We start from the raw sequence: 20966 nt of genomic DNA, 5'->3' as shown, positions 1-20966 counted from the left end.
GTAGAAGCTGGATGATAGCGCTAAACGATAGTACTAGACGATAGCGTTAAGCGTTAAACGATGTGCGGATGCTAAGTGATAGACTACATGATAGCGTTACGCGATGGGTGTGGGCGCTAGACGATAGCCGTGTTACACTAGATGATGAGTGGAAGCGCTACACGATAGGCGGAATACTAAGCGATGGGCGTTGGGCGATAGACGCTAAGCGATAGGCGGATGCGTTAGATGATAAGGCGTTAGCGCTAAACGATGGGTGTGGTAGCTAAGCGATAGGCTATGCGCGAGATCGTAGAGAGCAAGATCGTTGAGGGCGAGATCGTTTTACTAAACGATTAAGCTACACGATGGGTCGTTGGAGCTAAGCGATAGATGCAGGAGCTAAGCGATATGTGTAAGAGCTAAGCGATGGGGCGGTGCTGAGGCTTGCGTTACGCAAGATTGGTGAGCTCATCCGGACAAATGGCTATGTCGAGAGAAAATTGTAGCTTGAGTTAGTAGGAGCTGGACGAATTCAGTTGCATGCAAAGGAAGTCTTATGCATGAGGAGAATAACTCAAGTAGGTATGTGGCATGGAAGTAGGTGAATGTCAAGGGAGTAGGTGGTGGTAAAACATGGTGCGAACACTTCAAGAGTAAGAGGTGTCTTGCATTGGAGGCTTGGTAAAGATGAGAAGGATAATTTCCTTAAGCTTATAAATACCACCACAAGCCTTCTTTTGAGTACATAATCCGAAATCCCCTTGAAATACAATAGGAAGAGTGTTTAAGAGCAGTTTCGGAGATAGCTAGGCGTCGGTCATGAAGTTCCAAGAGGAGGAAATGCTGTCGGACAGTGAAGTCTAGAAGTAGCATCAACTTGAGGCGAGAATATCTCCCAGAATACTCGTGCATTTGGAGTGATTCCAAAGCCACCTAAAAGCTTTGAGAGTCTAGTTTTCAGGGTTATATGCCTCTCCTAGCTCATCTTGACCTGAAAGGACATAATTCATGGTTAGATTCCTTAGGATTCCCATCAAAATGATTCAAATAGTTTGTTTGAATGAAACTTTCATCAACAAAATCAACATTACTAGCGAGATGATCATTATGAGCGAGATCCTCATGAGCGAGATTTACCACTTCCAGCGAGATTTGTGTCTTCACCAGCGAGATTCAGTCCAAAATTTTCAACGAGATTTCCTTCTTGAGTGAGATGCAACACAAAACCAGTGAGATTCTCATCCTGAGTGAGATTCTCATCTTCCTTATCTCGCTCTTGCTCTCCATGGTGAGCTGCTTGCTTGATCTTCCCAAGCAGCTACCTCCTTACGCACCAACTTCCTATTTCAATTTCAAAAATTCATAACTCAAAATCCAGAACTCTTTTCAAGAAACTTCCTTCTGCAAACTTGTTTAGAATTGCGTTAACGTTCTTACCTTAAAAATCCCAGCCCTAAATTTCTTATAATTTGTCCTGAAGCTTCCAATCTTCACCCCTGGCCTTGATTAATCTGAGAATCTACCCCTTCTGCACATTCTTTACTTTTTGCTCTTCTTCCTATGAGATCTTTCTCTGGTAGACCAACCTCAAAAACTAGATTCTCCCAACTTTCGAATGGCACCGATCTCACTTAATTTGCTCAAGTCATTTGCTAAAACTGAGCTTCTGAAGTTCTTCTTTCTTTTATACTTCCTACCGCCTCTCATGTTTAAAGGTCAAACCGCCACCTCATCTAGCACTAATTTAGTGTTTCTGGCCAAACTCAGCTACCAAATCCCTTTAGTCTTTTTATTTCTTCTTCTTTCTCTTTTTTTCCTCTTCATTCGTAATTCCCTGTAACTACACCATAAGTTTTACACTTATTAAATAATTAATATAACATCCTCATGGCTAAACATACTAATATAGGAAACGCAGAATTCGAGGTTTACAGGTTAGGAAGACAAGGTGACACGCACGAAAAAGGGCTACGTGACCTTAGGCAAGGAGGCTTGAGCATGCTTTGAGATGTGTTGGCTAGGAGTAGGGCTATGTGCCAACCGTGAGGCTAGACGTTAGTCACAAGGGAAGCGTTGAGGCAAGGCTATGCGGCCAAGTGAAGTATGTGGCCAAGTGAGGTTACGCGGCCAAGGGAAGGGTTGTGTGTCCGAGCAGGGTATGCGACCAAGTGAGGCTATGCAACCAAGGGAAGGGTTATACGGCCAAGTGAGGTAGGCGTTGGGTAAGGTATGCTGCCAAAGGAGGATGGATGCATTGAGTAGGTAAGCTTGGGGAACAGGTTTGGGTTGACAGCAAATTGGGACATGTGGCTAAACTAAGTGAAGCTTGTAGGATGAGATGGGCACGTGGTAAGACATTCAAGGTTGGGAAGGACACCTCAGAAAGGAGGCTATGCGTTGGCCTATGAAAATTGAAGACACTTTAGCCAACATGCAATGAGGTGTCAAGGGAGATGCGTTGGCACATACATGCTGAGGACAACTGGACATGCAAGAATGAAGTGTCAAACATTGGTGATTTTGGGACCAATATAAATAGAGCAGCTAGGGGACGTTAGTTCAAACAATTCATTCGTGCAAATCAAGTTAAATTGGTGTGAAGGTTTTGAAAGAGGAGTGTATTAGGTGATCCTAGGTTGCCATTTGATTTGGTGAAGTGAGGAGTGGGAAAATTGCGTTAAAAGGCAGAAAGATCAACTGGTCGCATAGATAGGCGTTCATCGCCCACGTCATCACCTGGCGCACAGCACACAACGCACACGCCCATCGCAAGACGACATGGACACCCGCACAGTGCACGATTGAGTGCATGCCTACACGTGCTACACTGCCTAGCCCTTGCGCACGCGCTCACCCACTCCATGCTTGTGTCATGCCGTGCCTGTGCAAGGAGTACCGCCCACCTACGCACAGCCTTGCGCCCATCCTGCACATTGACTGCTCACACCACCTACCAGCCTATACAATTCACCTAAAAAGGTGTATTTCTAAAAGTTAATCCTATTTTTGATTAAGTTGAGGTGGGTTAGTCAAAATATTCAATTTAAGGTTACTTTATTTGAGAAATTGGGCTAATTTAGAATTTCCTTGAATTAAGTAGAATTCAAGAAAATAGGATCAAGAGTCGTTCGGAGAAACAATAGGAAAATTCACAACAAAAACTGTGAGTGATTCCTACTTTTACATGATTTGTGAATTATGTGTTCAATGTCATTCTACATATATATGTAAGGTTTGGAAATGGGCATGATCAGGAAATGTGTTTTTCTGGCTTTTGATGCATTAATTCCATTGTTGATTGGGTTCTATTGTTTTGTTAGAATGATTGTTTTACCTTGATAACATGAATTGATGGGAAAATAGGATACCTTGGAAAATTGTTAGCGTGTCTCAAAGCATGACTAACGGGATATTGTCGACATGTGCACATTCGGCTGGCTAAGTGGGTACTGGAATTGTTTTCTCGAACTTGTAAATTATTTTCTCAACTTGCATTTTGGGAATAAACAAGATTACTTGGAAAACACATGATCATGCTAGGAAGAGCCGATCAGCAGACTGAGAAGGTCATATGTCGTGTGTTGTAATGCTTGATTGTGGAATTTGTTTAAAAAAAAAAAAAAGAATTTTCAAGCAAACTTATTTTCCTATAAATTATGCCACTCGTTGGGCTTTAAGCTCACGTTTTTCAAATATTTTCCTATAAATATGTTGTTAACATGGAGTCTGGTCATTACTAGAAGTCATTAGGGCTAGCTAGGAGCAGGAATGTTTAAGTATGAACTCTTGAAATTGACATTAAAAGTAATTGTAATGTACATAGGTGTTATCCGATTAGTTGCTTTAAGGATGGACAGTAGGTGTAAGGTGTTGTTTGTTGACTTGACGTCTCCTTTTAGGTTGGGGTGAACTCGAGAAGGGGTATGACAAGGTGGTCAAGGGAAGTTTATAATATTAAAGTTGACTAGATCTACTCTACTGTGTATCTATACATAGTATGACTAGTTGTTTTACCATATACGTTGAGTTCCTCCATATCTAGGACAACTAGATGCTCTATCGAGCATATGAAGCTTTCTCTATGTCTATACAAGTAGCTCAAACACATGTTTTAGAAAACAAGACTTCATAATCACATGACAGTTTTCAAAGTGAACGTTTTAAAGTACCATTGATTTTTCAACTTTTCAAGCTTTGTAGTTTTATATGAAAGAGGTTTCACACTTCATAGGGTACCAGTTTCATTTGTGTCAAATAGAGATCTTATTTCACATTTAACTTGGCAAAGTCTCCAAAAAGTATTAGGTACTCAGTTAAATTTTAGTACATCATTTCACCCATAGATCATTGGTTAAACAGAATGGTCGAATCAAAACTTAGGGAACATATTACGTGCGTGCACATTAGATTTTGCAAGATGTTGGATTCTTGTCTTTTATGAAGTTTACTTATGATAATAGTTATCAGACCATAATTGACATGATGCCAATTGAGAGTCTTTATGGAAAGCCATGCAAGTCTTCTATTAGGATGAAATAAAACAGAAATGTTGGGCCTTAAGTTATTGTAGGCTATAAATGTAGCTATCTAGAAGATTAGAGCAAAAATCCACTACGTGGATAGAAAAATTAAGTTGATACTAGGCAAAGAGACTTGGGGTTTGTTGCATGTAATAAAGTGTTCTGGAAAGTAACATCCATGAAAGGTGTTTTGAAGTTTGAAAAGAAGGAAAAACTATGCCCATGATTTATTTGGTCGTTTGAAATTCTAGAGAGAGTTGGTCCATTAACTTATCGTTTGACTTTGCTATTGTTGCTCTCGACAATTCCCAACATTTTCCGTGTTTTTATGTTGAAAAAGCATATGACAGATCTATCTCATGTGATAGACTTTGAGCCTTTGCATTTGAATGAAAACTTGAGTTATGAGGAAAAACCTAAGCAAATTCTTGCAAGAAAGGTAAGACACAATAAAAAAAAAAATAACCCTAGTTAAAGTTTTTTCTAGCAGATTCATCAATCTAAAGAAGCAACTTAACAACGTGAGGACGTTATAAAAATGAAGTCGCTAAAGTTTTTTCAAAATTAGAACTTTCAAGAATGACAGTTAAAAGGGAAGATTGTAACATCCTGAGCCTCATGTTTTTTTTTTCAAAAAATACTGATTATCTTATATCCTTGGGTCCCAGTTCCCTCTAAAATTTTAAATTTTGGAGCTAAAATTGAGATAATTTAAATAAAATATCATAACATATGATAAAATGATAGATATAATTACTTACAATAATGAACAAAAATGCAATTATGTCGTTTCTCTTCGTTTTCGTAGCCCCTTTTTCATTGTTCAACCAAGTAAGAGTGCACAAACTTTCCCACCAAAAGATTTTTCTTCCGAAGTTGTATCGAACTGCTTGGAGAAATGGTAATGATGACCTGTGTGATATGTTTTGCTCATTAACAGTCTAACATACGTGTACACATTTGTTTTGACTCAATAAAAATTTGATAGAATCAATCCAAATAAATAAATAAAAACAGAACTAAATAGAATTGAACCAACAAATCGTTGGCAAAAGAAAATACAGATCTTTCAGTTCTTAATTGAGTTAGGACTACTGGTTTGGTTCAATTTTGTATATCCCTATTTCTCTTGCTAGCTTCTACACCAAAATTGGAGATATTGTCAAACAAAGAGATGTCGAGAAATAATAGCTGAATTCATGAAGATTAAATTAGCTTTGATCAGATCTAAGCACAAGCCATCAGTGGTTTGTTCCACATATTCTCAAACATTCATCTCCTCCAAGTGTGAAAGACTTTGGTGAGTTTGCCTGGGAATGGTGATTCTACAATACCAGAGGACGGTGAGAAAAGTCAAGAGACATGGAAAGTGCCTACTAAAACAGGTTGTGAACAAGAATGCATGTATTCCAAACAAGATCAATGAGATGATTAGAAAGCTTAGAGGCCACTTTTGTCAAAGTATGATCAATTTGAAGATTAGAAAGCTTATTAACAACTCAAAAAAAAAAAAAAAAAAATCTTTTCTATCAAGCTTATTAACCACTCAAGCTTCATCCTCTTTCTACTTTTGTATCACCTCATCTTAAGGGTATTCAAATAACCCGACAAACCAAACAACCTAGACTATCCAACCTAAGTTGTAAGGGTTGGGTTGGATTAGTTTTCTGTTTTGGATTAGGTTGGGTCTCGGGTTTGAATAAATTTTTTTTCGAGTTAACCCAACCCAACCCAACCCAACCCAAAATATATATATATTAGTAAAAAAAAAAAATATATTTCTTTTAGAATTGAGGAATTTGTGAATTTTTAATGTTATTCTTTTAGGAATGTATGTCTTTGTTTAAAGTTTGTAATAGATATCGTGGATATTTAGTATTTAACATTTAAGTTTACGAGATTTTGGTTATTAGACATTTATTGTAGATAAATTTAAATACTTTAAATTAATAAGGAAAAAAAAATAATAAACCGAAACTCAACCCAACCTATATTTTGAGGGTTGAGTTGAGTTGGGTTAGAAACCCTGTTCGAGTCTTTTGGGTTGCCAATCCGACCAACCCAAATTTTCAAGTTGGTCCAAAAAATCCCCACAACGCAACCCAACACAACCTATTTACACCCCTACCTCAGCTCAAGTGTGAAGTTACTCAAGTTTACTCTGTGCGAATCGATCAGGTGAATTTTCACCAAGGCATCTTTATTGTTGAATGATTGTTCCAATGGCTGAGGCCAATTGGATAAAAATTGAGATCACGACTTCTTTCCTCAATATTTACTCTACAAGTTTTTTCCTCAATATTTACTCTACTTCCTCTAAATCTTTACATTGAGAAGACCTTTTAAGTTCTTAGGTTCCACTTAAATCTTCATCCTTGTTTTCGTTGGGTAAGAAAACAGAAAAGGAAAGAAAGCAAAAAGCTCTCAAATTGAAAATGTAAAATATGGACCCTATAATGCAATTTCGAGTTCAGAGTAAATAAGAAGGATACTTCTCTCTTCATCTTTGTGGGGTCGTTTTTGCAGGAGTTAATGAAAGAGAAGGGGAAGAATTCTGTTTCTGAAGGCCAATTTCCCATCAACAGGAATAGGTAACGTAGCAAAGATTGTAGTTATAATCTCTTTATTACTAGAACTTCTTCCTTGGAAAGAGAACTAGATAAACTGGAGGAGCACTCGGAAGTCCACTGTGATTAACCAAAGAAAGAACAATGAAAAAAAAAGGTGGAAAGTAAAAGACATAAAATAAGGCAGAAAAATAAGGAAGAATGAAAAGGAGAAGGGGGAAGCAGAAGAGGAGAAGGAAAATAAAGGACAGATAAAAGGGTTCCACGATGAAAGAGTATTAGGTGCAAAAGATAGGGAGCGAGATATGGTAAGATGAAATTTTTTGGAAGATGAATATTTATAATTCATTATGTGAATTGTTTGATGCATTTGTACTTTTTTTTTCTTCACGTGTTATTTCACATGTAGGAGGGGTTCTTTCTTCCCTCATGAGGGTCTAGGAGAAACCAAATTTTTATTGAGAAGAAAATGAAAGAATTACAAGGATACAAGGGAAAAAAAATAGCCCCTTGAAAAGAGGGTGCACAAGAACAAACTAAAGAAACTGGCTCCATTCCAGCCAAGAATAAGCCTAAATCACAAGTACAAAAAGTTCTTGTGACAGACACAAAGAGAGGCATTAAACCTAGCTGACTCCCAAACCTTGCCACACGACCTCTTAACCTGTGTAAAGATTCTGTTATTACACTCATGCCAAATACCCCAAATGATAGCAAAGAATCTGGGTGCACAAGACTTTGCCCTTGTGCAGGAAGGCCAACAAAAAAGCAACTCATCCAATGGTAAAGCAGCTTCTATTCCAAACTCAACAAAGCCCCAAAAGAGTTCAGTCAAGATACAAAAAACGGGTAGGAAGAAGAGAGGGAAACAAAAGTAGAAAGAAGGGAAAAGAACGAAAAAGAAATGAAGAAGCATAGATAAAAGAAAGACGTATAAATAAGTAGAAGAGAAAAAAGTGGGAAAAAAGGGAGCAATAAAGAAGAGAGAGAAAAGAGGGAGGAGAACGGCTTTAGTAAAAGAGAGAAAATTGGTTTGATACTTTTGTTGTAGTTGATGTGTGGACTCGTTTTTTTTTTTTTGGTATGTCCTCATTTTTTTAATCATTTTTCTCACTAGAAGTTTGGAGTCTCGGTTTCTTACTGAAAAGAGAGAACGAGGGAAAGAAAAAAAAGGATGACAGTGACAATTTGTATATTTTCAAAAACAAAAATTGTGGAATTATTCAATGAGCTGAAAAAAAATTCTCCTGTAAAAATATCTTTGGTTTAGGGCATGATTTGAAGTGATTTTGAAAAGGTTACAATAACTTCTTTTCATGTTTCCTCCGAAACATGCCTTTAATTATTCAAACTTAATTTGATGGTATGTAAACTGTGTTTAAAAGTGTAAAACCGAACATTCAAATAATTTTGAAGGGAGTGATTTTGAATATGAAAAAAGTGATTTTTAACCTTTTTAAAATTACTTCGAACGATGCCCTTAGTTATCAAGTCTTACAAATTCTGAAATGTTGCCGCTTTTTGTGGGCTGAAGTTTATGCATGTATGGACCGTATGGTTTTGTACAAAATTGTGGATTGAAATGCTGCTCCAATCCAATAAAGTTTTGGTTTTGTACAACAAAATTGTTTCGCAGTTTCTGGAGGCAAAGGAACAGCTTGTTTCAAGGTATTCTCTCTTTCATTTAGAGTTTTTGTGGTTCAGACATTCCTGGAGAGTTCTTCAAGTTTGGTGTTGTCTATTTGTTGTGTTGTTGGTTCCAAAGGTAGCTGCTGAAGTTGCAATGTCTGAACCGTTTGTTATGGGAGGACTAAATTGTGTGCCAAGTTTTTGCTCTCGGCAGTTTGTTTTGACTTATGTGGGAGCTCAAAAGAAAGCTGCTGTTGGGGGTTTAAGAGTTTGAAATTTTCAATTGTTGACATCATAATGTGCTGGCCTAGTCTTTGTTAAGTTTTCTGCACAATCAAGTGTTAGCATGGCTTGCTATGGTCAGTGCTGTAAGATTTTTATATAGTTCTGTTGGTACTTCATGTGTGTAATTTGTTTGATACTTCTCTGTGATTTTTCATTTAATTGATGAAAAAAATTGTTTCCTTTTCTTCTGTAAAAAAGAAATCCAATCTTTGCCAATAAAAAAGCCTTTAAAACTGCCATTAAACATATCCTTATCAGTATGGCTGAGAACTTCACCAAACAGAAAGAATAGAAGCAGCGGTCATGTTTCACCTCGATGAAGCCTTTAGAAGGACAAATCCACCATGAAGGAATATCGACAATTTATTACCTTACCATAGAAAGTTTGTACTTTTTCAAAATCCTGGATCCTATACAAAATACCTAAATCAAAATGTCACTAAACTGGATTTTTTTAAAAACTTTTGAAATGCCACTTTAGACAACACATCATTGCCGATCAATACCTTCACGAGGGAGTTGAAGCATTGCTCGCCTATACCCAAGGGATTCCCATGCAGTCCCACTGGACTAGAGAAACATCAACGATTTTCTTGGTATTAAGCTCACCTGAAGATGTGACTTGGTGCAAACTTGGAACCTCTAAGCTGGGATGACCTATAGAGCAAGCCCTTGCCAGCGGGGCTGCCCCCTTGGGGACCACTAATCATCTCAGTAATTTGAAAATGAGTGGATGGCAACCAGCTTTCAGTTTGAACATTGAACTGAAAATGACACTTACGATCAAGTAGACACGTAGGTTTTGACTAGGAGATCAAGGATTTTTTCTCGTCTGTTCTGTACTATATTCAGAAATTTTGAGCTCAACGAGCAAGAGGTTATTCAATGTCTAGCCAAAGTTTAAACATGGATTTGCTAACTTCTAAAAGAAAATTTTGGACTCCTATAAACAAGAAATTATTCAATGTCTAGCCAAACTTTGAATAAGCTACAAATCCAACAATAAAACTTTTAGAACTCAAGGATACAGTTGTACAATCTATAGAGCAGATCTTGTTCAAGTGAGGTCTTAAATGCAACAATGAAATGAGAACAAAGTCCATGAATTTAAATACAACAAAAATGAAGGCCAGGAATATAAGGGACAATTTTCATTACATTACAACATACAACATATAATTCAACAGGAATGTCATTTGGAATTCAATTTTTGACGGAATGAGGTATATAAATTAAAGCAATTTATGAACCATGTCCAAACCAGACAAAAGCTTAAATATTCAAAGAAAGCAAATGAAGAGAAAAAAAGGGAAAATTGCAAAAACCACCCCTAAACTATATGGTTAGTTACAATCACACCCCTAACCTTCAATTTGATCAATTATATCCTCGTGGTTGCTTAATGGTAGAAATCAGCCCCTTTTATCAAATTAACTTTTGGTTATTTGTGGTGTCATCTCCTTCAATGGTTTGCAAACCCACTTGAATTTTGATGTTAGTTTTTTCCTCCACCACAATGCAGGTACTACTAATACCAATAGTAACAGTTTGACATTTCTAGATAGTACAGTTAATGGAAGAAGGAAGATTTAAAGAGGAAGTTGCAGAGGTTCAGGCACGGTGGATTTCAGAGGGATTCAATCTAACACATGGCCGTTCACGGCAAAAGATGTCGTGTCACAAGGCAGTCTGAGACAAAGCAATGCTTCAAACCATTTAGCTAAAAAGCTATGGCGAACCCTCAAAACCCACCAAGCCAACAGCACAGCCTTGAGGATTTAGAGAGAGAGAATAGATAGGAAATCATGGTGGGTTCAAATCAATCCCAACGTTTTGTAGAGGCTATAATGAATTAATGGTTACCGAATGAAATCTTTGGCTTTTGATGAAGAGGGAGGAGAGAGGATGATGAAGAAGGAGAAGGAAACAAGAAAAAATTCAACAAAAAAAAAAAATAATTTAATAAAACAGGTTGATTGCAACCATTTAAAAACCATAAGGGTTTAATTGATCAAATTGAAAGTTCATGGATGTGATTGTAACCAACCCCATAATTCAGGGGTGGTTTCTACCGTTTTTCCAAAAAAAATAGACATACCTCAAGTTTCATTTTCTTCACCAGTAATCACGGCAGGAGCATAATCCATCTTTAAAATGGTGAAATCTCTTAGCATCACGGATGATTAGTTCTCGACCCACAATTTTTGAAATTATCTTAAGTGCACTATGGCAATCACCACAAACACGAAGGTTCTTAATTACTCTTATGGGCGAGCGGGCTGAACTACTAATTAGGCCATATGCAACAGCAAGTCTCTCACTATGACCAAGTAGAGCATCATATTTGCCTTCCTGATCTATATCATGGAGTACAAATCGAGTCTCTGGTATGTAACCAGCCTCCTTCATTTGTTCCCTCAAACCCCTAAGCAAGGTATAGATCCTGTCATTCTCAGGATGAGAAGTATCTCCAGCTCGATATTCATGTACTCGGCTCCTCACTTCTAAAAGATTCCGATTAGCTAATTTTTTCTTCTCTCTCTCTTTTTCAAGGTCAGAAGCTTTTATCGGTAGAAGGCCAGCTTTTGACTGCTCATTTAAGCGAGAAGAATCAAGATGCTCAACAAGCTCACAACAACGATCTCCAAGGTCCATCAACCCATGAGCTCTAGAGATATTCATCATCGTTTCCCAAATGTCTACCCCAGGCTCCAATGGCATCTTTTCAATGAACTCCAAAGCTTCATCTACATATCCTATACTTCCCAGCATGTCTACTATACTAACATAATGATGCATGGAAGGAGTAATGCCATAATTCTTAGTCATTGATTCAAAGTGTAACATCCCCTCATCAACATCTCCCAAGACACTACATGCGGAGAAAACTCCAATGAACATTTTTCCATCAGGTCTCAACCCAGCTTTTTTGAACTCGTAAAAAAGATCAATAGCATCTTCCCCTAGGCCATTCTTGGCAAGCCATGTAATCATAGTATCCCATGATGTTAGGTTGCGACTAGGCATTTTATTGAATATTGTATAGGCGTCATCCATGGAACCACATTTAGAGTACATCTCCAAAATTTTGTTATAGGTGCTAACTTTTAGAGGGGTTTGAGATTTTATAACGTAATTACAAACAACTTTGGCTTCTTCTAGGGACCTTGCTTCCCCACATGCATTCATCAAATCTAAATACCGAGATAGATTGATGGGAATGTGCTGTTTCTCTAACACTTCCAATATTTGCACAGCCTCCTTCAACTTGCCTTCCCTGCAAAATTCATCAAGCTCCTCAAGGGTAGCACCATGTGGGCGATCCTTAGCCATTCCAATTTCCCCCTCACCATTAGCATTGTTTACTACCTGAGTACCAATCATGTTACTCTGATTAGTATCTGGGTTTGGCTTATATTGTTCTACACTGGCACCTTGTTGATATTGTCCCTGTGGATGTTGCTGAGAAATAGAGTTTTGCTCATAATGTCTTGAGAGGGGAATATGATTGTTTAGTCCTGATATAGGATTGTGGTAATTTAGGCCAGTGCCATGTACATATTGTTTGGATTCTGTCCATGTGCCCCATGAATTCTGTCCGGAAACCCCATAATTGTTCTGCTGCAGTTCTTCATTGTTATATCCATTGTATGCAGAAAAAATTTCTCTACGCTCAAGTTGAATATTCTGAGACATAGATCTATCAACTCCACAAAGCTCATTATTACTTATATGTACAAAATTTCTTCGATTATTTCCATTGTAACTATTATGATCTTGAGCCACCACTCCATTATAGCCATTTTCAACAAAATTACCATTCAGAGACACTGGGTTGGCATGATGAGTATTTTGATAGGTTTCTCTATAAGCCTCATCATGGTTCTGGTTAAAGCCATAAGAATTAGGAGGCATTCCACCATAGTTTTGTCCATAAGATCTACTAGCAGTTTCATGCATAGGAGAAGTATTTGCAAAACTACTCCCAGGTCGTTGCCCATAAACCGAGCTAGTGGATAGCTTGTGCTGACCCTGCATGGAGTTTTCTGCATCAAACGAATCTATATTGTCTTCATAAGGCCTCGATTGCAAACTAGCACTTTGGGAATAATGCTGATAGTAGCCAGAGTTTTGGTTATCACTGCTAAATCCACCATGGGTTTGGTAACTCTGCAAAGAAGTATCTGCATGATATCCATTATCGTTCTGACATTCCTCTCTTTCAGAAGCAACACTTAAATTTCTTACTAGATTGAGGACTTTGTTTGAGGCTGAGGAGCTACATGAAGATCCTGCAGTGCACAGTGCTACTAAGGAGCGTCTAGCAATAATTGCAGCTCTTTTCTTACACATTAATTGTTCTATTGTTAAAGAGAAATAAGGATAATGTATGAGAAACTATGGAGGAGAAAATCCAAAGAGAATATAGCTTGATCGAACGTTATACCAACATAAGCAGGCCAAAGACAACCTGAATGTTAAAAATGAAGGGGGGAAAATCAATAAAGCATTACATAAACATTAGAACAGGAACAGTAACATAATTGTAATTTTCAACTAACAGAAGGAAAAGAGAAACAAAACACAAAAAAAAAAAGAAAGTAAACAAATTGATTACAAATATCAACATCCAAAGAAGAATAGCACTTCACGAACTGAGAATTACAAAATTAAGGGCAATATCTCAAACCTTTGAACCCAAAAAGACCAGAAATAATACAAGTTAGCCTTACAATGACATTTGTAAGAATTGGGGACATAAGTTTTCACTTTATAGGTTGTTAGTTTGCTAATTCACTCCCAAGGGAGTTAGTAATCTTTGAAGAATACTTTGTTCGGATAAAAAAACTTATGTATTCAATTGGAGATCCTGAATGAAATCATAAGAAAAGAAAACGGAAAGTTCGATACCGGAAACGTGGACGCGATCGGGGAAGGCACCGACGATTGTTGATATGGTGAGAGAAAAGGAAGTGGTGGGGCAGTAAAGAGATGGAAAGGGAGAGGGTTCAGTAGCCGTGAAGCTGGAGAGAAGGCGTATCGTCTGAGGGCGGCGGTCGCCGGCGGGAAGTGCAGGGCTTACGCAGGATAGAGTGGTCACGTGAATTGCAGAAGAAATAAGAATGTAAAAGTAAGTTTGTTGGTGTTTGGGTATGGGCTAAAACAATTACTTTTGGATGGGCCTCCAATATTTAATCTTTGTTGAGGCCCATTTCCTCAATGGATTATTTGCATTTGATTATTTCATTTTAAAAGGTAACTTTAAAAAATGTTTGAACCTAAGCTCTATCACAAAAATGCTTAAATTAAAATACACAATAATTATTTTAAAATGTAGATAGATATATCATTTCTCCCATCAATAGAATTACACAATATTTAAATGCATAATCTAATTTAAAAATTCAGACTAGATAAGGAAAAATACATAATCTAATCTAATAATTCAAACTAGTGAAAAGAATTACATCAACACCATTGCTAGGTAGGTGGGAAATCCCACATAAAAAATTCTAAGGCATTAACCCTTCAATTATATATAATATTATCTCAAATGAAAAAATTTGAAAGAAACTTATGTCATATTGATTTAAAACCTTGAATTTCACCTAAGTGAATTAGGTTAAAATTTGGTTTGTAAGAAAACTTGAAGAAGGATAAAAGAGGAGTGTTGAAACTAGACCTTAAAGGCTAAAACTTAAGTTGTGGTTAAGTGAGGTTTTAGGTGACAAAATCTTGGTTAAGTATGGAAGGAATGTGTTGATACCAAGCATTAGGATGAGGGAGTGCAAAACAATGGTCTTGCCATTTGAAGTGTAGGCATTTTAACATTATCATTAGAGGTTAAGTAAGCTCATTAAGTGTGGAAAGCTAAGAACACCAAGCGCTGATGTGAAGCTTGCGGCCAAGACACTAAGCAAGGAGTGTTGTGCTTAGCAAGACTAAGGTAGACACATAGTGTGGGTGGCCGAGAGTAAGGACAAGGCTTTGGCCAAGGTAATTAGAGGTTAGTTGATCACATGAGGGAGCAAGGCAATGCTTATGCGTTGAAGCCATGCGATGGCTAAGTCATTGTGAGGTTAGAGAAGGCCTCATGGACGCATGTGACAAGATTGGTCTAGGCGAGGAGGTTTGCATGTGTTAGTTGGGTTGTACGCTTTGGAGAAGCATGCGATGGCCAATAGGATGAGCACATGAGGATGCATTGGCCTAAGAGGTTATACGCCAAGGGTAAGCCATGTGTGGGAAGAAGTGTATGGCAAAAGGAAGAAATATGTGATGGTCTTTAGTATGAGCATAAGAAGAAGCCAAGTATTGGTCAATGCTACGCATCCATGAGAGGCATGTGGCTATAGGGATGAAGCATACGTTGACAAGGTGTGTCTTGGAGAGCAAGGATAAGTTGGCAACTCATCAGGACAAGTGGCTGAGCAAGGGAAAGTTAGGATTAAACCAAGGCTAGGTTGAAGCATGAGAAGACATGCAAAGGGGAGGCTCTGCGTTGGCCAATGGAGATGAAGACACTTTAGGGTAGACGTTGACAGCTTGAGGGAAGGGCACTTGGACATGCAATGGAGGTGGAGGTGTCAAATAGAGTGGAGCTTCGGATGCCTATAAATAGGCAGTTAGGGGAGTTTAGGTATCACAATTCACTTATGCCTTTTATATGGTTCTAGTGTGAGAGTGTCTAGAAGGAAGTTAACTGAGAGGTTCTAGGCTGCCGTTTGAGTTTGAGTTGTGAGGAAAGAGAAATCAAGATTGGAAGGCTGAAGGCCAAGTCAAACACATAGCACAACACAACGTTCATCGCCTATCGCCTGTGCTTGCGCGCACACACCCATCCTTGCCCGTGCGTCATCACCAGCATGCAGATGCTCTACGCCAGGTGTGCGCGAATGCCTAACGCAAGGTGCGCAGATGCACAACGCACGCTTGACCATACAGTTGAATGCCCCAGCGCACGCTTGCGCGCATTCCACCATCAACCTTGTGCGCGCGATCGCCCAGGTGCACGCAACGCCTTGCCCACCCTGTTCGATGCCTGACGCCCAGCTGCGCACGTCAACACCCTCTAGCAGCCCTCAGCGCCCATCAGCCCACCAAATAACCTCCGAAGGCTGTTTTTTGGGAAAGTTACACCTATTTTGGTATTCTTAAAGGGGGTAGGCTGGTTATTTTACCTTTAAGTTATTTTTGGATTAAAATAGAATTATTGGAGGAATTGTTGGACTAATTTGGGATTTCTTGAAAAGAAGTGAAATTTAAGAAAACTCAGATTAGGAGTTGTGCTAGGCAAAATCTTGAAGGATAAATAAGAGGACTGTGAGTGGTTTTTATTATTTTGCTATGTTGAATTCTATATATATATATATGTTATTAAATATATGTGTAGAGTTTGGAAATTAGCATGATCGGGAATTGTGTTTTCTGGATTTTATTGGTTCCCCTACCTGAGCTCCTCAATACTCTCCAACTTTCTCTCTTTTTAAGTCTCCTTCAAGGTATTTGAGTTGTGAAGTAAAATGGAGTCTCCTCGGGTATTTATATGCATTCTAAGGTGATCCTTGTCACCATTCCTACGCTCCAACGCATGACACCTTACTTGTAGGGCAATTTTATGTGTCAACCTCATGTAAAGTCCAACGCATTCTCCTTGACACCTCCTCCTTGCATGCAAAGCTTAAGTGTCTTCATCTTGCCTAGGCCAACACATGACCATTTTTGAGGTGTCATTCCACCCTTCTTCATATCCTATTATGCATCCACCTTCTCCTTAGCTTGGCCAAGACTTCGCTTGGTTGAGCCACGTACCTCATATTGTTGTCAATCTGACCTTGCTTGCTAAGTTATCCAATTAATGCATACTAACCTAGGTTGGGTGCATGGTGGCTTCATCAACCCACTTCCATGCGTTCAACATCTCCTTTATGCGTCCATGATGGTGCCTCCAACGCATGCTCGCTTAGGTTTGGATGTATGGTTCCTCAACTTGGCTTTTAATAACCTTATATCTTCCTCCTAGGTCTTAGGCAAGAGCATGCGCCCAACTACCTCAAGCTTGTGCCCAACTACTTCAAGCATGTGCCCATCTCTCTCAAGTCTGCGCCCAAAACCCTCAAGCAGCGTCCAACATCCTCAAACATGCATCCAACTAGGGTTTTTTGCTTCTTTGGTGTATTTTTCTCCCAAAGATGTGTCTTATGCTTCCATCTTGCTCCTCTTAAAGTCCAAATGAAGTTTACAAGACCTCCTCATGCATCAACCCTAGGTCCTATGCGCCAATCCCTCCTTCGTGCGCCCATCTCTCTTCTTCCTTCTCCCTTGGTTTCTATTTCCTCCACAACACATAACTTGCTTCCCCCAACTCCAAGACTTAGTCATATGTCCTTTTGTCCTACTTTTCCTTCAAAACATGCGTTCACATGACTATTGATGCGACCAAGGTTTCATTTATGCGTACAACCCTTCTTTTTTTAGGGTTTTTTCCACTTGTGATGTCTTATGTTGTCCAATACTTAGCCAACTTTTCCCCCTTGAAACCCCTATGCGCCCACCACTCATTCCTCATGCATTAATTCCAAATTTCCTCCCTTGATGGTGCATAGTTCAACTCATGATTTTCCAACACAACCACTTCTTTTGTTAGGTTTCCACTTGATCCAAAACATCTTACCATAACACCTCATATGCATCCAAAATTCCTTGGTATCCACCCATCTGTTGGGCTTTATGTCGTAAAACTCGTGGTTTGTGAACAGTAGAACTTATTCTGAAAATTCAATAAGTTGTTATTTGAAGGGTCTTTTACTGAAGAATTCATGAGCGCGTTCGGATCGCTTCAATTTCACAGTGACCGAAATACAACAATATACATTCAAACGCACAGTTATGCAAACAACCAATAATTAAAGGCATGCTATGAAAAAAAATAAACGAGGAAGAGAGTTGCTATACCAGTTGAAGACGTTCTTCAAACTTCGGAACTCAACGTAGCGGAAACCTCCACACGATCAACCAACGCCCAGCAGCATCATCGACTACAGCAACACGAACAACCGCATGAACACAAACGTCGCGGGGACGACACCACCAGAAAAGAGCCCCAGGTATTCTTGGAGTGAGAACCCAAAGCGTGGTCTTTGGTGAATTCGGTAGAGGAAGAAGAAAGACCAAATCCTGTAGGTGATAAACAAGTGGAAGGAAAAAAGGTGCTATCGTATAGCACGCTGCTTATCGTTTAGGAGAAACTAAACGATCATGTAGATTTTACTGAACGATCGTTTAGGAAATGGTATACGATCATTTAGAAAACTCGACACATACTACGATCGTTTAGGGAAGCTATGTGATCGTGTAGGAACTAGTGTGCGATCGTTTAGATGCGAGGTGAATGATCGTTTAGGCAGAGAGTGACTATCGTATAGGCTCTCGAAATACTTAAGCGATCGATTAGGATTTCACCAACGCGCTCTCTTTTTTTCTTTTGGACGATTTGACGAATGATTCAAAATGAAACAATTTCATTTTTATTTTATTGGTTACAATAACTGACTCATTCCCATTAACCCACGTCCGAATATGATTTTTTGGCTTAATTATCATATAATTAATCAATTAATTAATTAATAAATATAATCATATTATATTTTTATCCTATAGTTTGATATCACATATCTACTATAGTATTTTCTCCTTTACTTGATATAAATCATATTTATATCTAATTTTCTCCAAAATAATGTATCTCATACATTTAGCCAATTATATCATATGTAATTAACTAGTCCAATTATATGATATATAATTGAACTTCCTCTTGTCAATTTGAACATTTCAAATTAACCAAAACACTGGTTCTCGACTTTATCCAAGTTACGCAGGGGACCTAATGGACCTGTGGCTCAAAGCTTCAACGGTCCGTGAATAGCTGACTAAACTCTTTAGCCACGAGATCCACCATCCGTTAACTGTCAGACATTCCACTAAAGACCAATAGCTAAACTCTTCTTACCACAGATGTATTTCTGTGTCCATCGGATATAACCAATTATGAGTATAATGACCTTTCACAGATGCTCGTAAGTACAGTTGGGCCAAATTACCGTTTTACCCCTATAGTTACATCTCACTCCTTAAGTACCACTGATTCCTCTAATGAACAATACAACATAGTCCAACTATGTGTGAACACCTCTTGGGCTAAGAGAAGGTGTGTGGTGCCATATCGTTCAAGCCCTGGAATCAGCCCTTAAGAGAGCTATCTATCTACTTACCCCTGCCTCGGGGAAGGAATGAATTCCATCTTGTGTAGCTGAGTTCTCAGCTCCCAAATCAAATGAATCCCTAAAATGGTAGGTTCGAGTTGGCGACCTGGCCACTCGTACCTATACAAATCAAAGGACCACACCTTCAATGGCAGGAGTTCTCAACTCACTTGGATTGAGGTCATGTTACTTATGGTCATCCTAGTGAAATGAAGTCTCTATCATGAACAGTGTTATATAACGAGATGTTAACACTTCGTGGTCAGGTCTTATACAAACTCTTTATATAGGACGCTCTCGCTCGCATGTCCCTAACACGAATGATCAGGATCAGANGATGTTAACACTTCGTGGTCAGGTCTTATACAAACTCTTTATATAGGACGCTCTCGCTCGCATGTCCCTAACACGAATGATCAGGATCAGACTATCTGTAACAAGTCACAACACTTGTGACCATTCCACAAAGCGGGCCGCATCTGTAGCGTTACCAGGATAAGGTTTCCCTTCTAATCCATATACTACAGACCATTTTGGTTATCACTCAAAACATGATCCACTTGTATGTCACCACATACATGCTTGAGTCACATACAGATAACCAGGGATTTTATGTTTATTGGTTTGTGGTAAAGCAAATAAAACAAGCAACTGAGCAAAATACAAGATGTGAAGTAAATATCATATATTAACAACACAAGCGTCCATACAAACTGTTTACAAACTACAGGACACGAGACTTTAGGGCATCAACCCCAACAGTTATTGAATATATTGTTTTTAGAAATCCAATAAACTTAAGTCCTTTGACTATTATATGAGTACATGAACTTTATGTGGAGACATACAAGTGGATCAAGTTCGAGTAAATAGTCAAAATGATCTATAATATATGAATAAGGTTGGGTGCGTTATTCTGGTAACACTATTGGATGTGGCATACTCTGTAGTTGTTACAAAGAGTTGTAAAGTGATACAAACGAAGTGATCCTAATTCGTTCATGTTGGAACATGAGGAGTGAGGGTGTCTTGTGCAAATGAGTTTTGTGCAAGATCGGACTATGAAACTAGTCACTCTTACTTTATAACGTTGTTTACTGTTTAAGACTGACTATTTCAAAGTGATAACCTAGATAACTTGATCTTAATCCTGAGCTAACTATGAACTCCTGTTTGTTCGAGATTATCCTTTGATCTGCGAACGGTGAAAGTAGACTAACTGCCTCTGCTTAATAAGCTTACCATTTTGAGGATAAGACCGGATGAATAACTAGGGACATAGGGTGCAAGATGGAATTCACTCCTACCCAATTAGGGATAGTAGAGAGGTTGTTCCCTTCAAATGTTGATTCTAGGTCTTGAACAAGAGACCTCACCCTCTCATTGGCCTGAAAGTGATTCAATTTATTGATTGGATCACAAATCAATTGTTCATTAGGGGATCAGCTAGACTTAAGGAAGAAGAGGTAATTTTGGGGGTAAAACAGATATTCGACCTAACCGTTATTACGAGCAACCAGTGAAGGGTTAACTTACTAATCATGGTTATATCTAGTGGACATAATATATCTACAGTAAAGGGGAGTTCAACTATGAGCTTTAATGGCATTACCCATTAGTTAACGAATGGGGTTAGATCGGTCTAATGAGTTTAGCCGATTAATCTTAGATCATTGAAGCCCATGATCTGTAGGTCCGCGAGCTCCCCCTACTAGCTC

The 20966-nt window shown here is 38.6% G+C and overlaps 1 protein-coding gene and 1 long non-coding RNA gene across 3 annotated transcripts; one reads left to right on the top strand and one right to left on the bottom strand.

Annotated features, from left to right (window-relative positions):
• Nucleotides 1-1290: 1290 nt before the first annotated feature.
• Nucleotides 1291-14105, bottom strand: LOC120069163 (pentatricopeptide repeat-containing protein At4g32450, mitochondrial-like). Of its 2 annotated transcripts, none has more exons than XM_039020838.1 (3): nucleotides 13895-14105; nucleotides 11082-13454; nucleotides 1291-5414 (listed from the first exon to the last, which is right to left on the bottom strand). In XM_039020838.1, the coding sequence occupies exon 2, from the start codon at nucleotides 13334-13336 to the stop codon at nucleotides 11099-11101; it is 2238 nt and encodes a 745-aa protein (XP_038876766.1). In that variant the 5' UTR covers nucleotides 13337-13454; nucleotides 13895-14105; the 3' UTR covers nucleotides 1291-5414; nucleotides 11082-11098. The 2 variants fall into 2 exon arrangements, with proteins under 2 accessions (XP_038876766.1, XP_038876765.1); XM_039020837.1 differs by lacking the exon at nucleotides 1291-5414 and adding an exon at nucleotides 5505-5827.
• On the top strand, nucleotides 5834-10941 carry LOC120069164. Its single transcript, XR_005479458.1, has 2 exons — nucleotides 5834-8737; nucleotides 8835-10941. It is a non-coding gene; the product is annotated as an uncharacterized LOC120069164 (long non-coding RNA).
• Nucleotides 14106-20966: the final 6861 nt, after the last annotated feature.

This window comes from Benincasa hispida, unplaced genomic scaffold, assembly GCF_009727055.1.
Source record: "Benincasa hispida cultivar B227 unplaced genomic scaffold, ASM972705v1 Contig261, whole genome shotgun sequence".
Classification (NCBI taxonomy): domain Eukaryota; kingdom Viridiplantae; phylum Streptophyta; class Magnoliopsida; order Cucurbitales; family Cucurbitaceae; genus Benincasa; species Benincasa hispida.
Note: the sequence above shows the minus strand (reverse complement) of the source record. Positions and strands in the feature narration are given on the sequence as shown.

Excerpts from the sequence above, each read along its gene's own strand:
- LOC120069163 (XM_039020838.1), bottom strand. The coding sequence starts at position 13,336 with ATGTGTAAGAAAAGAGCTGCAATTATTGCTAGACGCTCCTTAGTAGCA.